Here is a 17,684-nt window from a genome sequence, read left to right as displayed (position 1 = left end):
TGTGAAAAATTATACATGTGTAGTTGTTTACATTCATACCAGTTGAATGATATTGAAGTTTAAACTTTATGTTATTTCGTTTGAGTACCTTTGTTTTCTTTTTTTACTTTCTATTTTATTTCTTTGTTTTGCTTTTTTTAAATGTCATTTAACATGAATGTAAACTTTTGTTGTCTCCATTAACAACATGGCGCGAGAAATCAGTTTTTTGGCAAATACATTGCACATCAAAAAGTAAAAAAAATGACAGTCCTTCTGTATTTTCCCGCTCATTTCAAATGCAGATCATGTTGCTATTTATAAAATGTTCCCAAATGAAATCTGCACACCAAAAATATGTGACAAACATGTTTAACCCTTTCCACCTCAGAAGCAAGTGAAATTCGCTTTATGCAATTAGCATAAAACCAGAACAGCCTCTGAGTAACTTGCAGTCTGTTCAGGTTTTATGCTGTTTGCTGCCCATCTGTATCTTAGGGCTGGAAATGACAATTTTAATATTTAAATTAAGTAAGAAAGTTATTAAATTTAATTTGATTTTATAAGGCACTACAAATATGCTTAAACGCAGATGTGAGTGTTAAAGGGTTAAACTAGAGTGTTTTATTCTAACTGCTGTCAGGAAGGCCTGGTGGACAAGCTGCTGGAGTGGGCAGAGAAGGCTGATGAGCCCCTGCGCTCCTACGCCACGGGGCTGTTGGCCGGCGCCATGGAGCTACAGGACGTAGCATCCAACAACAAGGAGAAAAACTCACGACTGGTAATTGAAGGGCATTCTTTTCACACACAAAAGTGTCTGGGTGCAAGATGTTGGTCTTAGAGGTCATTTTTATAAAGAAAATCATTTATTTTTAAAAAGGGCTTAAGAGGCTATGATGGCATATTATAATGTCTGCCAAGGGATAAATAGTGTTTGTGTTAGAATATTTGCGATTCACATCAGAATCCACACACAACATAAGCGCTTTATCTAATTAGATTAGAAAAGGGTAGGGTGCTCTTTTGTCAAAAGGGCAATTTAAAGCAGGTTGCCCACGGGATGGGTTCTTTGTGCAGAAGGGTGCTGGGCCCTTGTATTTATGCCATTTAGGCCTAGAACTGCTACATATCTCTTTTTTTTTATTAGTCCCCGGAGGGGACTCATGGTTTTTGCTCCGTCTGTCAGTCAGTCAGTCAGTCTGTCACACTTTTCTGGATCCTGCGATAACTTTTAAAGTTCTTAATATTTTTTCATGAAACTTGAAACATAGATAGATGGCAATATGGACGTTATGCACGTCATTTCATTTCTTTCCTACGTCAAAAATTCTGGTTGCTATGGCAACAAAAAGACTAAATTTTTCATGAAACTTGAAACATGGATAGATGGCAATATGGACATTATGCACGTCATTTCATTTTGTTTATGTCAAAAATTCTGGTTGCTTTGGCAACAAATATATTTTAAAAAATCTGAAATGGTGGACTTTCTGACAATTGTGGAACCGGTAGGGGACTTATATTGCTTGGCAATAGTCTTGTTGTAAATAGTTAAGTATTTGCCTACATATTTTTATAACTATGAATTTTCATACTGTATTGATACAAGGTGAGTCTGCTACTGCAACGTCTACATGAGCTACAGAAGGAAATGCATGCAGAGTATCTGAAGACAGAAGCTGGCAAGCAGGAAGACCACAACAGACATTTCCCTGTCTGTGATGGCTCACCAAACAAAAGCATTACGGCAGACGGGTTTGTGTCCCCTACAAAGATAGCTTACTCCAGGTCCCCTGGTCGCGCTGAAATGATATCTTCACCTTTCAAGAAATCCCCAGCCAGATCAGATGGTGTAAAAGAAGAGGTTATTTTAGTTACACAGTCTGACAAATGTAATGGCATAGAATCAGATAAATCAGTGGTACAATCTCCAAAGGCAACTGATTTTGACGGGGGTCAAACAGGGTTAGAATTAAAGGAAAGCAATGACTCTAAAAATAAACCAGATAATATAGCTAGCATTAGTGAGACAGCTTGTTGCAGTAACAAGATGGACCAAGTTAATGCAGAAATACGGCTAGTGGAGAAATCTAGTGCAAATGGTGACCTCATTGACTCAGAATCTGATGGTGAAGTTAAGAGTGAAGGAATAACAGTGGAGGAAAGAAAGGCTAGAATAAAAAGGACACTGTCTCCAAGTTATTACAGTGAGGATGTGTACAGATTCAAACGACAACGAGTAAGGGAAGATAGCTTTATGTGTAAGTACTTACCATTTATTCATTTACTAGTTATTATAAGTTCATATTGGGGTTAGTTTTCAGTCATCCAATATCAATATTTAGTAATATTATTTACCATAAATGTTTAAATGTTTGTATGAAATATTCCTGGGATGGTCCTTAACCTAATTTCTTAAATTAAAAATATAGTTGTCATGACAATCAAAGCTTACAAAACAAGCAAACTTTAGAAATATCCTAGTTAAACACTTGTAATTGGATTTCTAAATAATTGTACAAAAATGTTCCTGGAGTGACCCTCTACCTTATTCCTCAAATTTATTTGGATTCTCTCAATAACACTCAACTGCCATGCTGTATGTAAAGGAGCAGGGGTAATCACAACCAGTACGTAATTTGGCGTAGAAGCAGAGAAGTCCTGATTTCGATCCCCATAAAATCAAAGGTTATGCTAATAAGTACCTTATGTAAATCATATATATTGCAATTTTTGCTTAAATTATATGGAAATGTATGTGTATTTCATAGTTTATTGACAGGTCTGTGTGCGTCTCTAGAGTGCATGTATGAATGCACCTGCCCTGTGACCTTTCTGGGAACATTTTAATTTTTGAGCCAAAATTGGTCAAATTTTCTCCCTATTGCAGGGGTATTCTTGTGCATGGTTACCAATTAATGTGCACTCATCCCTAATGCTGAAATCAATTTTAAGTGAAATAAAAACCATTTTTCCAAAGCTAAAGCATACAATTTACTTTGGCTTTATTTCTCTGCAGTGAGTGATGTGAGCAACAGTAGCTGGGCAGAGATCCAACCATATGTGATTGGCTCCTACAGCCTTGAACCCATGACCCTGGGCATGAAACAGAGGATGATACTGCAGTACCTCACCCCCATGGGAGAGTACCAGGAGGTGAGAGATTTGTGACCTTTTGACCCCCTTACCCTTGGGGAATCACATTTCCTTAAGTTAGTTTTAAATGAATTAATTGTTAAAATGCAGCATTTTAATTTCTTTTTAATAAAAAGTGCAGAAAATTTGTTTTAAAAAAATGAATGTGTTCAACATTAAAGGTTAATACTCTGGTATGTTATTACCCCTTGCCAAAGGTCTAGGGATATAGCATTGGCTTTGTCCGTCCATCTGTCAGTTAGTCCGCCCGTCTGTCACAAAACTTTACATGGCTATATCTCAGAAACGATATAAGATATCAACATGAAACTTCATGGCTGTATAGATATCAATGAGGAACAGTGCCATGTACGTAAGCAATAACCCTGAGCTTTCTTAAATAAGAGTTATTGCCGTTTGTTTGTTTTATTATGTAACCTTTTAGGGCTATATCGCAGATACAATACAAGACTTCAACATGAAACTCCATGGGTGTATTGATATCAATGATCATTGATGAGAAGGCCATGCACAAGAACCATAACCCTACACTTTCTTAAATGAGAGTTATTTCCTTTTGTTGTTTTTGTATTGTGTTATTTTTTAGGGCTTTATCTCAGATACGCTACAAAATTTCAGTATCAAACTGCATGGGTGTATAGATATCAATGAGGAGAAGCAATTACCATACACATAAATATTATCTTTGGACTATACCATATAATGTATCAAGTGTTTTGCACCCATCCATAAACAAACTTTATTTGGCGGGGGATATCAATTCAATTTATTTGCTTGTGTTAATTATGTTAGATAATCCTGTTCTTTACAGCTGATAAGTCTTGCATTTGAGCACCGTGCCATGGACCTGGTTTTCTACTACATCAACCTCAAGTACAACAGGGATGTCAGGCTGGCTTTTGAAGCTTTGAAGGTAGGAAAGTTGTTTTCCCCTTAAATCTATATTCAGGAAGTTGCAGACTTTAAAATAACTTTTCTTAGCAAATAAAACCTTCAAGCAGTGCCTGGCCCAGTATCATGAACATTCTCAATATTTGAGCCCGACCCAGAAGATGAGATTGAGTTTCCATTCAGCTGAGTATTAAGAATGTCTTTCAGCTCACAAACAATCTCAAATCTCGGCTATAAGATTAGGCACATATTCATGCTCAAACTCAGAGTTGAGTCACACTCAAAATTAAAAAAACTCTATGGAACACAAAGTTGAGCAAGATGATCAAATCCATCGCAAATTATCAGGACAACTCAAAGTTGAGTCAGAATATTGACTTAAGTATGTTTGTGATACAAGGTCCTGATACAAGTTAAATAGCTCTTGGTCTTTGAACATAATTCATTATTTCTTTATGTAATTAGAGATTTACAATTTCTTCTTTCAACAGATTACATTAATCAATTTTAATTAAGAGTATTGAGATATGCATGTAACTGCCATGGAATCCTTTGTAGTAAATACCGTCACTAAACATCACACATTTAGTTGTGTAGGAAACAAGAAATATAGACAGATAAAGTGCAGTTGCCCTTGTAAATTATACATGTATTCCACCATAGATACACTAGATTGTACTAGTCTTATCCCACATTTCTGGCATGCATTCTGCAGTATCTGGCAGTGCTTCTATGCCACAAGAAGTTTGCCATAGAGTTCCTGAATCATGGTGGGGTACAGAAGCTTTTGAACGTGTATCGACCCTCAATCGCTGCCACTGGGGTGTCCCTATGTCTCTACTACCTCTCTTACTTTGAGGACGCCATGGAGCGGGTAAGTTTGGGTTCATTAACTGGCTTGTTCATGTGTCTCTTGAAATTTGAGTACGCCATGGAATTGAGAAGTTTAAGTATAGGGTAAGCTTGGGTTTGGTTATTGGGGTGTCCCTGTGTCTCTACTACATGTACCTCTTTTACTTTGAGGTCCCAATGAAAAGGGTAAGCTTGGATTGGTTATTGAGGTGTCCATGTGTCTCTACTACCTCTCCCACTTTGAGGTCGCCTTGAAAAGGGTAAGTTAGGGTTTGGTTTCTAGGGTGTTCCTGTGTCTCTACTACCTCTCTTACTTTGAGGCAACCATGGAATGGGTAAATTGAGGTTTGGTTTCTAAGGTGTCCCTGTGTCTCTTCTACCTCTCTTTCTTAAAGGTCGCCAAGAAAAGGGTAAGTTGGGATTTGGTTTTTAGGGTGTCCCTTTGTCTCTATTGCCTCTCTTACTTTGAGGTCGCCATGAAAAGGGTAAGCTCGGGTTTGGTTATTGGGGTGTCCCTTTGTCTCTATTATTTCTCTTCCTTTGATGACCAGCTTAAAGGGTAAGTTTGGATTGGTTATTGAGGTGTCCATGTGTCTTTACTATATCTTTTACTTTGAGGACGCCATGGAACGGATAAGTTGGGGTTTGGTTATTGGGGTGTCCCTATGTCTTTACTATCTCTTTTACTTTGAGGATGCTTTGGAAATGCTGGGTAAGAGATGGAAAGAATACCACCTTAATGTCAAATGCAGGTAAGTTTATTTGCTTGGAAAGAAACATGGCACACACGACAAGGTTGTGGGTCAAGTTTCAAGGCCACATATAATAATCCGACACTAAGCTAGTATTCTACACCAGAAACCTGTGGTTTGGTAAGTGTTATTGATTTTCAAGCCAAGCAAAATTAAATTATCCATATTTAACACTAATCCTTGTAATGGTATTTTATCTGTCTAATAATGCCCTTATTTGTCTTGCTTTTTTTAATGGAAATTAACCAAAGAAACACAAATGAATTACATGAAGTCCCCTACCGGGTTCATTATTGGATCTTCGACCGTCAGGTTTTGCCTTTCTTTCAACCTTACTAGGAAAATTTGTCTTGCCATTTCTCAAAATCAAACTTAAATACCTAGAAAAGTACACATATTCCTTCTGTTTCTCAGAAAATGCTTGAAAAAAACTTGGTGTACTTATAAAGGGTCATGTAGGAATTATGCAATGCATTGCAGTTCTCACCAGAAGTCAATGGTCAGGTCACTGTTACTAAAGCTAGAACAAAACTTAATTAATAATGTAATTACTCATACCATACGTTCACAAAAATTTGGTATACAATTTTTTTATATGGAGGGTTTAATTTGAAACTGTTGTATAGGCTTACTAGATAAATTAGTTTCCCACCATACCTCAAAATGAGTCACGCGGCAGTTTCTACATGTGTGTTGTGTGTCTTGCAGGTGTGCCTGCTGTCAGATCATCTTCTCACCACACTGGTCAAGTGAGTGAATTCTTGTGCATGCATTTATAGAGCATAATACTGCAACAGGGAGTAGGTGTAATGGAGTCACTGTCCGTTGGTTTGTTTGTCAGCCTGTTGATTAGTTTGTATGCATAAAATGGTTTAAGTTTGTGGAGCAAACTTACTCCAGATTTCTCAAGTGTTCGAATTAAAACTTAAAATATATCTCTAGTGTATCATTTCCTTAGAGACTTTATAATTAATCTTAGAGAAAGTCTTTCAGTATATGCTGTCAAGTCCAAAAGTAACACTCAGACATGTTTTGAAAAACCTTGCAGAATATTCTTCAAGATCCTCAAAAAATATTCTCACTTAAATTATTTGTACTAAATCTTTCAGATTACATTTACCATGTTATATTAAACATTAAATTTATGAAAATTTTAAGTAGCATAAATGGTCATCTTACTTTAAGTACTCTTGTAGTAGTTTTATATTGAACAGAAGATATTTAATTGAGTTACTGCTTGTATGTCAGGTTATTATCCCCACGCTTTTTGAAAAGCATGGGAATATTGTGGCCATCTCCGCTGTCTGTCTGTCCGTCCGTCCTGGCCACTATCTCCTACACTATTAGCACAAGATCTTTGAAACTTACACGAATGGTAGCTATGAGCATATGTGCGACCCTGCACTAGTTGTAATTTTGATCTGACCCCTGGGTCAAAAGTTATAGGGGTAAGGGTGGGCGGGGTCAGAGATTTTCACTCATTTTTTATGCCCCTGGATCGAAAGATCGGGGGTATATTGTTTTTGGCCTGTCTGTCATTGTATGTGTCTGTGTGTGTGTGTGTGTGTCCCAAAACTTTAACCTTCTTCATAACTTTTGCAATATTGAACGTAGCAACTTGATATTTGGCATGCATGTGTATCTCATGGAGCTGCACATTTTGAGTGGTGAAAGGTCAAGGTCATATTCAAGGTCAAATGTCAAAAAAATTAATTCAAAAACTTTAACCAAAACTTTAACCTTCTTCATAACTTTTGCAATATTGAACATAGCAACTTGATATTGGGCATGCATGTGTATCTCATGGAGCTGCACATTTCGAGTGGTGAAAGGTCAAGGTCAAGGTCATCCTTCAAGGTCAATGGTCAAACAAAAAAATTCAAAGCGGCGCATTAGGGGGCATTGTGTTTCTGACAAACACATCTCTTGTTTTAGGTTATTTTACATTAACTTCTTTATTTTTACACCGATTCACTTCTAATTGATACTGAACTTGTCTTTTGACAATTCAGTCAATCTCAACTATGCATGGCCCCATTACCAGCCCTGGGGCGCCCCTGGGTCAAACATGCGGTGTGGGGATACGCGTCTTCCTCTGCAGCGCCATTTCTAGTTTAACTTCTATCTTTACTATAAAAAAAATATTTATCACTTGAAAGGATAAAAAAGACATGCTTGTTTTATTTTATGCAGAAGAAGAGTATAGGGTAGATTGGCCCTGTGTTCACTGTTTCTGGAATATAACTTGAATATTATGTACTTTTAAGATAAGGATAATTTCCCTTTAAGAAACACACAGACATAATCTCTGTAAATCTTCAAACACACCTATTAAAAAGCCTTGCTTTGGGCGAATGGGGATTAATGCATTTGGAATTAGGATTTATGCATAGAAGAGACTTCCTTAAAAATAAAAATATCATCAAAGCAGTGTCTTCACTGATTAGCCTGTGTGGACTTCAGAGACTTATCTGGGACGACACTTCAAACAAATGCATTTAGACCTATTTTCCTAGAGCTCAGCTCAAATTGACTGTTTCAGCTATGTGCTGTGGTTGATGGAGTGTTCGCATGTGTCCAGTCGATGTCATGCGGCCATGTTCTTCCTGCAATCCTTTCCCTTCCTGGTTATTCTCAACCGCTTTGACACCCATGATGGACTTCGACGTCTCTACAATACAGTGAGTGTTTCTTGTTGTGGGCTTTAAATTTACCATGGTTGCTAGGACTATGTTAATATCACATAACTGTCTGGAAGAAAATCAACTTTTTCAGCACTGATAAAATGTTTCACACCTTAAAAAAGGCAGCAAACAGTTAGATCAATCATATGTACATTTGTCTTACATTTCTATACAAATGTTGAATTTTGAGAAATCTTATGTGTATTTTCAAAGCTCTTTGTAACTTGTATAACAAATCACCAGTTAATTATTCAAAAATCACCTAGCAAGGCATGCCTTTCCCATCATTGTTTTTTCATACCTCATTACCTTGCAGCTCAGTACGCTGGAGATAATGAACATAGAGAGCAATGCGAGCCTCACAGAGGACCAGATGTTCACACAGCGGCAGAGTGCCAGGCACGTGTGTGTGGCACTCAAGAAGTATTTTGAATGTCATCTCGTGCTAAAGGTCAATGAGTTGAAGCGGTCCCATGCCCGAAGTGAGGGAGGTTCACCGCACCACGAGACACCAGCTTACAAGGTACGCCAAACTGTGCAGACTGCAGAGGCTAATCTGGGACAACACTATATGCACATGCATTAAGACCCAGTTTCCCTGAGCAAGGCCCACGTAGATCTCATTTTTGCTGTTTTATCCCAAAACCCAAAAGGAAAAGCATCAGTTATCATAATTTTTAGTTTCATAATATAGAATTCAGGCTTACTTTGTTGGACTGATGATGATGACTGAAGCATATGATGAATTTCTTTAAGGACCAATATGTACACACCGATTGACTTTTATTGTAAAGATTCTTATTATATACCTGTTTAATGCTTTTAACAAAATACAGGTTGTATCAATCGTTGAAATAAAAAATCCCGTATTACGCTACTCGCTGTTTCCAATTCCGTATTACCATACTAGCCGGACTACTTCGACCCATTTAATGACGCGCACCGAAAATAAAAATATTTTATATTTAAGAAATATATTATGTATTACATCGTGTGACGTCATTTCTGTGACGAAACACAATAGTTTTATCTAAATTCTAAGGACCTGTCGGACGTGGTGTTTTTTAACAGTAAACTATTTGTTAAAAAGGTCGAACGATTTCAAAACGTATTTTGGAGTGTGTGTTTATCATGCATAAATGTGTATTTCTATAGGAATACAATAAAATAGTGTGGTTTAAACTAAGTTTCGATAAAGACATGGTAGATAGAAGTGGAAGTGCATATTGTTTGAACGTTTTTGTTATAAACATCGGATTAAAGTTGTCAACTTAATTGTTATAAACATTGGATTATCGATGGCATAAAGGTAAGCGTGTCGGAAACCTGTGTTTTCCCGGTTCGAATGTTTACACGTTAATTTACATAAACTGTATTCATACGCGTCTTAAATAAACTATGGCGTACCGTTTTAGTCATTGTTTTGTCAGTTTTGTTAAAGTAAAAAATACAATTGATAACTGTTTTCGTTAGTTGTTGTATACAATAAAAGGAATATTACGCTAGTCAATTGTTCCAAGAGTTTGTATCACTCTCGTGGCTTGTGCTATTTCGCATCGCACTCGAGGCTCTGCTTCTCGTGTGATACGTCATCACACAAGCCACTCGAGTGATACAAACTCTTGGAACAATTGACTAGTGTAATATTCCGTATGTATTAGCTGCGTTCTGGGAATACTGGGCTAAATGCATGTGCCTAAAGTATCATTCCTGATTAGCCTGTGCAGTCTGCAAAGACTAAACAGGGAGGTTACTTTGTGTGTGCAGTCTGCAAATACTAAACAGGGAGGTTACTTTGTGTGTGCAGTCTGCAAAGACTAAACAGGGAGGTTACTTTGTGTGTGCAGTCTGCAAAGACTAAACAGGGAGGTTACTTTGTGTGTGCAGTCTGCAAAGACTAAACAGGGAGGTTACTTTGTGTGTGCAGTCTGCAAAGACTAAACAGGGAGGTTACTTTGTGTGTGCAGTCTGCAAAGACTAAACAGGGAGGTTACTTTGTGTGTGCAGTCTGCAAAGACTAAACAGGGAGGTTACTTTGTGTGTGCAGTCTGCAAAGACTAAGCAGGGAGGTTACTTTGTGTGTGCAGTCTGCAAAGACTAAACAGGGAGGTTACTTTGTGTGTGCAGTCTGCAAAGACTAAACAGGGAGGTTACTTTGTGTGTGCAGTCTGCAAAGACTAAACAGGGAGGTTACTTTGTGTGTGCAGTCTGCAAAGACTAAACAGGGAGGTTACTTTGTGTGTGCAGTCTGCAAAGACTAAACAGGGAGGTTACTTTGTGTGTGCAGTCTGCAAAGACTAAACAGGGAGGTTACTTTGTGTGTGCAGTCTGCAAAGACTAAACAGGGAGGTTACTTTGTGTGTGCAGTCTGCAAAGACTAACAGGGAGGTTACTTTGTGTGTGCAGTCTGCAAAGACTAAACAGGGAGGTTACTTTGTGTGTGCAGTCTGCAAAGACTAAACAGGGAGGTTACTTTGTGTGTGCAGTCTGCAAAGACTAAACAGGGAGGTTACTTTGTGTGTGCAGTCTGCAAAGACTAAACAGGGAGGTTACTTTGTGTGTGCAGTCTGCAAAGACTAAACAGGGAGGTTACTTTGTGTGTGCAGTCTGCAAAGACTAAACAGGGAGGTTACTTTGTGTGTGCAGTCTGCAAAGACTAAACAGGGAGGTTACTTTGTGTGTGCAGTCTGCAAAGACTAAACAGGGAGGTTACTTGTGTGTGCAGTCTGCAAAGACTAAACAGGGAGGTTACTTTGTGTGTGCAGTCTGCAAAGACTAAACAGGGAGGTTACTTTGTGTGTGCAGTCTGCAAAGACTAAACAGGGAGGTTACTTTGTGTGTGCAATCTGCAAAGACTAAACAGGGAGGTTACTTTGTGTGTGCAGTCTGCAAAGACTAAACAGGGAGGTTACTTTGTGTGTGCAGTCTGCAAAGACTAAACAGGGAGGTTACTTTGTGTGTGCAGTCTGCAAAGACTAAACAGGGAGGTTACTTTGTGTGTGCAATCTGCAAAGACTAAACAGGGAGGTTACTTTGTGTGTGCAGTCTGCAAAGACTAAACAGGGAGGTTACTTTGTGTGTGCAGTCTGCAAAGACTAAACAGGGAGGTTACTTTGTGTGTGCAATCTGCAAAGACTAAACAGGGAGGTTACTTTGTGTGTGCAGTCTGCAAAGACTAAACAGGGAGGTTACTTTGTGTGTGCAATCTGCAAAGACTAAACAGGGAGGTTACTTTGTGTGTGCAATCTGCAAAGACTAAACAGGGAGGTTACTTTGTGTGTGCAATCTGCAAAGACTAAACAGGGAGGTTACTTTGTGTGTGCAATCTGCAAAGACTAAACAGGGAGGTTACTTTGTGTGTGCAGTCTGCAAAGACTAAACAGGGAGGTTACTTTGTGTGTGCAGTCTGCAAAGACTAAACAGGGAGGTTACTTTGTGTGTGCAATCTGCAAAGACTAAACAGGGAGGTTACTTTGTGTGTGCAGTCTGCAAAGACTAAACAGGGAGGTTACTTTGTGTGTGCAGTCTGCAAAGACTAAACAGGGAGGTTACTTTGTGTGTGCAATCTGCAAAGACTAAACAGGGAGGTTACTTTGTGTGTGCAGTCTGCAAAGACTAAACAGGGAGGTTACTTTGTGTGTGCAGTCTGCAAAGACTAAACAGGGAGGTTACTTTGTGTGTGCAATCTGCAAAGACTAAACAGGGAGGTTACTTTGTGTGTGCAGTCTGCAAAGACTAAACAGGGAGGTTACTTTGTGTGTGCAATCTGCAAAGACTAAACAGGGAGGTTACTTTGTGTGTGCAATCTGCAAAGACTAAACAGGGAGGTTACTTGTGTGTGCAGTCTGCAAAGACTAAACAGGGAGGTTACTTTGTGTGTGCAATCTGCAAAGACTAAACAGGGAGGTTACTTTGTGTGTGCAATCTGCAAAGACTAAACAGGGAGGTTACTTTGTGTGTGCAATCTGCAAAGACTAAACAGGGAGGTTACTTTGTGTGTGCAGTCTGCAAAGACTAAACAGGGAGGTTACTTTGTGTGTGCAATCTGCAAAGACTAAACAGGGAGGTTACTTTGTGTGTGCAGTCTGCAAAGACTAAACAGGGAGGTTACTTTGTGTGTGCAATCTGCAAAGACTAAACAGGGAGGTTACTTTGTGTGTGCAATCTGCAAAGACTAAACAGGGAGGCTACTTTGTGTGTGCAGTCTGCAAAGACTAAACAGGGAGGTTACTTTGTGTGTGCAATCTGCAAAGACTAAACAGGGAGGTTACTTTGTGTGTGCAGTCTGCAAAGACTAAACAGGGAGGTTACTTTGTGTGTGCAATCTGCAAAGACTAAACAGGGAGGTTACTTTGTGTGTGCAGTCTGCAAATACTAAACAGGGAGGTTACTTTGTGTGTGCAGTCTGCAAAGACTAAACAGGGAGGTTACTTTGTGTGTGCAATCTGCAAAGACTAAACAGGGAGGTTACTTTGTGTGTGCAGTCTGCAAATACTAAACAGGGAGGTTACTTTGTGTGTGCAGTCTGCAAAGACTAAACAGGGAGGTTACTTTGTGTGTGCAGTCTGCAAAGACTAAACAGGGAGGTTACTTTGTGTGTGCAATCTGCAAAGACTAAACAGGGAGGTTACTTTGTGTGTGCAGTCTGCAAAGACTAAACAGGGAGGTTACTTTGTGTGTGCAGTCTGCAAAGACTAAACAGGGAGGTTACTTTGTGTGTGCAATCTGCAAAGACTAAACAGGGAGGTTACTTTGTGTGTGCAATCTGCAAAGACTAAACAGGGAGGTTACTTTGTGTGTTCAGTCTGCAAAGACTAAACAGGGAGGTTACTTTGTGTGTGCAGTCTGCAAATACTAAACAGGGAGGTTACTTTGTGTGTGCAATCTGCAAAGACTAAACAGGGAGGTTACTTTGTGTGTGCAATCTGCAAAGACTAAACAGGGAGGTTACTTTGTGTGTGCAATCTGCAAAGACTAAACAGGGAGGTTACTTTGTGTGTGCAATCTGCAAAGACTAAACAGGGAGGTTACTTTGTGTGTGCAATCTGCAAAGACTAAACAGGGAGGTTACTTTGTGTGTGCAATCTGCAAAGACTAAACAGGGAGGTTACTTTGTGTGTGCAATCTGCAAAGACTAAACAGGGAGGTTACTTTGTGTGTGCAATCTGCAAAGACTAAACAGGGAGGTTACTTTGTGTGTGCAATCTGCAAAGACTAAACAGGGAGGTTACTTTGTGTGTGCAATCTGCAAAGACTAAACAGGGAGGTTACTTTGTGTGTGCAATCTGCAAAGACTAAACAGGGAGGTTACTTTGTGTGTGCAATCTGCAAAGACTAAACAGGGAGGTTACTTTGTGTGTGCAGTCTGCAAATACTAAACAGGGAGGTTACTTTGTGTGTGCAATCTGCAAAGACTAAACAGGGAGGTTACTTTGTGTGTGCAATCTGCAAAGACTAAACAGGGAGGTTACTTTGTGTGTGCAATCTGCAAAGACTAAACAGGGAGGTTACTTTGTGTGTGCAGTCTGCAAATACTAAACAGGGAGGTTACTTTGTGTGTGCAGTCTGCAAAGACTAAACAGGGAGGTTACTTTGTGTGTGCAGTCTGCAAAGACTAAACAGGGAGGTTACTTTGTGTGTGCAATCTGCAAAGACTAAACAGGGAGGTTACTTTGTGTGTGCAATCTGCAAAGACTAAACAGGGAGGTTACTTTGTGTGTGCAGTCTGCAAAGACTAAACAGGGAGGTTACTTTGTGTGTGCAGTCTGCAAATACTAAACAGGGAGGTTACTTTGTGTGTGCAATCTGCAAAGACTAAACAGGGAGGTTACTTTGTGTGTGCAATCTGCAAAGACTAAACAGGGAGGTTACTTTGTGTGTGCAATCTGCAAAGACTAAACAGGGAGGTTACTTTGTGTGTGCAATCTGCAAAGACTAAACAGGGAGGTTACTTTGTGTGTGCAATCTGCAAAGACTAAACAGGGAGGTTACTTTGTGTGTGCAATCTGCAAAGACTAAACAGGGAGGTTACTTTGTGTGTGCAATCTGCAAAGACTAAACAGGGAGGTTACTTTGTGTGTGCAATCTGCAAAGACTAAACAGGGAGGTTACTTTGTGTGTGCAATCTGCAAAGACTAAACAGGGAGGTTACTTTGTGTGTGCAATCTGCAAAGGACTAAACAGGGAGGTTACTTTGTGTGTGCAATCTGCAAAGACTAAACAGGGAGGTTACTTTGTGTGTGCAATCTGCAAAGACTAAACAGGGAGGTTACTTTGTGTGTGCAGTCTGCAAATACTAAACAGGGAGGTTACTTTGTGTGTGCAATCTGCAAAGACTAAACAGGGAGGTTACTTTGTGTGTGCAATCTGCAAGACTAAACAGGGAGGTTACTTTGTGTGTGCAATCTGCAAGACTAAACAGGGAGGTTACTTTGTGTGTGCAATCTGCAAAGACTAAACAGGGAGGTTACTTTGTGTGTGCAATCTGCAAAGACTAAACAGGGAGGTTACTTTGTGTGTGCAGTCTGCAAAGACTAAACAGGGAGGTTACTTTGTGTGTGCAGTCTGCAAAGACTAAACAGGGAGGTTACTTTGTGTGTGCAATCTGCAAAGACTAAACAGGGAGGTTACTTTGTGTGTGCAGTCTGCAAAGACTAAACAGGGAGGTTACTTTGTGTGTGCAATCTGCAAAGACTAAAACAGGGAGGTTACTTTGTGTGTGCAGTCTGCAAAGACTAAACAGGGAGGTTACTTTGTGTGTGCAATCTGCAAAGACTAAACAGGGAGGTTACTTTGTGTGTGCAGTCTGCAAAGACTAAACAGGGAGGTTACTTTGTGTGTGCAATCTGCAAAGACTAAACAGGGAGGTTACTTTGTGTGTGCAGTCTGCAAATACTAAACAGGGAGGTTACTTTGTGTGTGCAGTCTGCAAAGACTAAACAGGGAGGTTACTTTGTGTGTGCAATCTGCAAAGACTAAACAGGGAGGTTACTTTGTGTGTGCAGTCTGCAAATACTAAACAGGGAGGTTACTTTGTGTGTGCAGTCTGCAAAGACTAAACAGGGAGGTTACTTTGTGTGTGCAGTCTGCAAAGACTAAACAGGGAGGTTACTTTGTGTGTGCAATCTGCAAAGACTAAACAGGGAGGTTACTTTGTGTGTGCAATCTGCAAAGACTAAACAGGGAGGTTACTTTGTGTGTGCAGTCTGCAAAGACTAAACAGGGAGGTTACTTTGTGTGTGCAGTCTGCAAATACTAAACAGGGAGGTTACTTTGTGTGTGCAATCTGCAAAGACTAAACAGGGAGGTTACTTTGTGTGTGCAATCTGCAAAGACTAAACAGGGAGGTTACTTTGTGTGTGCAATCTGCAAAGACTAAACAGGGAGGTTACTTTGTGTGTGCAATCTGCAAAGACTAAACAGGGAGGTTACTTTGTGTGTGCAATCTGCAAAGACTAAACAGGGAGGTTACTTTGTGTGTGCAATCTGCAAAGACTAAACAGGGAGGTTACTTTGTGTGTGCAATCTGCAAAGACTAAACAGGGAGGTTACTTTGTGTGTGCAATCTGCAAAGACTAAACAGGGAGGTTACTTTGTGTGTGCAATCTGCAAAGACTAAACAGGGAGGTTACTTTGTGTGTGCAGTCTGCAAAGACTAAACAGGGAGGTTACTTTGTGTGTGCAGTCTGCAAAGACTAAACAGGGAGGTTACTTTGTGTGTGCAGTCTGCAAAGACTAAACAGGGAGGTTACTTTGTGTGTGCAGTCTGCAAATACTAAACAGGGAGGTTACTTTGTGTGTTCAGGTCTGCAAAGACTAAACAGGGAGGTTACTTTGTGTGTGCAGTCTGCAAAGGACTAAACAGGGAGGTTACTTTGTGTGTGCAGTCTGCAAAGACTAAACAGGGAGGTTACTTTGTGTGTGCAGTCTGCAAAGACTAAACAGGGAGGTTACTTTGTGTGTGCAGTCTGCAAATACTAAACAGGGAGGTTACTTTGTGTGTGCAGTCTGCAAAGACTAAACAGGGAGGTTACTTTGTGATTTTATGAATTTTTTCGTTTAAAGGAAGTCTGTTTTAAATCAAAATCCAGTGTTGGCTTTAAGTGTTGTCAAAGATCAGCCTGTGCAAACTTCACAGGATAATCTGGGACCAAACTTTGTGCATATGCAGATATCCCACTTTACTTAGAGACCCAGGCTCATATTATCTCTTGCAGTCCCTGAAGCTGACCCCAGAGCTGGTGCAGGACTGCATGGAGCTGATGATGGAGATGATGCCAGTGAGGCAGCAGTGGACGCCTGAGGCCACGTTCTTCAAGCTTGGTGGGATATCACTGCTCACACAGCTCGTGGCCATGTCCCATGACTGGCCCAGTTACACTGGAAAGTAGGTGCAAGTGTTGTGTTTGTTTCCACCATTTAAGGGAATGTAGCAGGGCCCTTCAGATTGGGAAGTTTATGACTGTCTATAGTATTTTTTTACTTATTGTCCTTTCCATATTTTTCTTGTATACTTATTTTTTTAATGTGTAAAGCATAACTTAAAAACTTTTGAATTGATTAAAATGGAACTGTATATATTTATAAGGGTTGAGAAAAAAATTAGAGTAAAAGAACCATTATTATATATTCTGTAGTTCTTAATTATTGTTCTTTGTTGATTTTTTCAATAAATAAATTTTTTTTCCTGTTTGATGGTCAAGATCTTTTCTTTTAGTCAAAACAATACTTTTGGGGTATTTGGTACTTACATTTAAAGCATTTGTTTGTTTTACCCCAAAAAATGAAGAAGAGGGGGATGGGGTTACTGGTTTGTTATGCCCATTTTTTTTACTTTTCAGCAATTGACAAACAACATGTTTTCAATATTCAGATTTTAAGTGCCTCTGTAGTGTTAAGGCTTAATGATTTACTCTTCTCCTTCTGCCCATTATCTTTTTATGTTGCATGTAAGTCAAGGACAAATGTTGCTTCAGGGATACAATTTTGCAAACATCAGGATATGAATATGTGTACCTGGGTATTTCTGTGCATTTTTTTTCAACAGTAGCATAGTTGTGACCCTATCGTTAAACAAAATAATAAATAACTGGACGCATTTCTAGTCCAGATTAAGTTGTTGGTGTAAGACCTTGACTGAGAAAAACCTTATAAAATGGCTGTCTTCAGAACCTTTGTGTGCTTTCCCTCTAGCCTTTGTTTCATCTATTTTTTGTCTGTAATGAAAGTGTGAAATATTGGTCTGTACAACTTTTTGATTAAAAAGTTATCAGATTTGGTAACAAGTATTTGAGCTGCAGCTCAATTCAAAGTGCTTCATTATTAATTAATCATGATGACACAGTGATACATAATTACTCGGATGTGTTTG

At 39.3% G+C, this 17,684-nt stretch overlaps 2 protein-coding genes across 2 annotated transcripts in view; one reads left to right on the top strand and one right to left on the bottom strand.

Annotated features, from left to right (window-relative positions):
• Positions 1-17,684, bottom strand: part of LOC127858495 (small integral membrane protein 29-like) — a 220,403-nt gene that overhangs the window by 77,926 nt on the left and 124,793 nt on the right. The window lies entirely within an intron of this gene.
• The window catches only part of LOC127858517 (DDB1- and CUL4-associated factor 1-like), a 95,113-nt gene that overhangs the window by 27,398 nt on the left and 50,031 nt on the right, over positions 1-17,684 (top strand). The window contains exons 6-14 of the mRNA XM_052395720.1: positions 623-760; positions 1,589-2,240; positions 2,999-3,135; positions 3,947-4,048; positions 4,742-4,900; positions 6,339-6,379; positions 8,173-8,311; positions 8,631-8,837; positions 16,531-16,700. Of these exons, the coding sequence (XP_052251680.1) occupies positions 623-760; positions 1,589-2,240; positions 2,999-3,135; positions 3,947-4,048; positions 4,742-4,900; positions 6,339-6,379; positions 8,173-8,311; positions 8,631-8,837; positions 16,531-16,700 (1,745 nt within the window). The remainder of the gene's footprint in view (positions 1-622; positions 761-1,588; positions 2,241-2,998; positions 3,136-3,946; positions 4,049-4,741; positions 4,901-6,338; positions 6,380-8,172; positions 8,312-8,630; positions 8,838-16,530; positions 16,701-17,684) is intronic.

This window comes from Dreissena polymorpha, chromosome 1, assembly GCF_020536995.1.
Source record: "Dreissena polymorpha isolate Duluth1 chromosome 1, UMN_Dpol_1.0, whole genome shotgun sequence".
Taxonomy (NCBI): domain Eukaryota; kingdom Metazoa; phylum Mollusca; class Bivalvia; order Myida; family Dreissenidae; genus Dreissena; species Dreissena polymorpha.
Note: the sequence above shows the minus strand (reverse complement) of the source record. Positions and strands in the feature narration are given on the sequence as shown.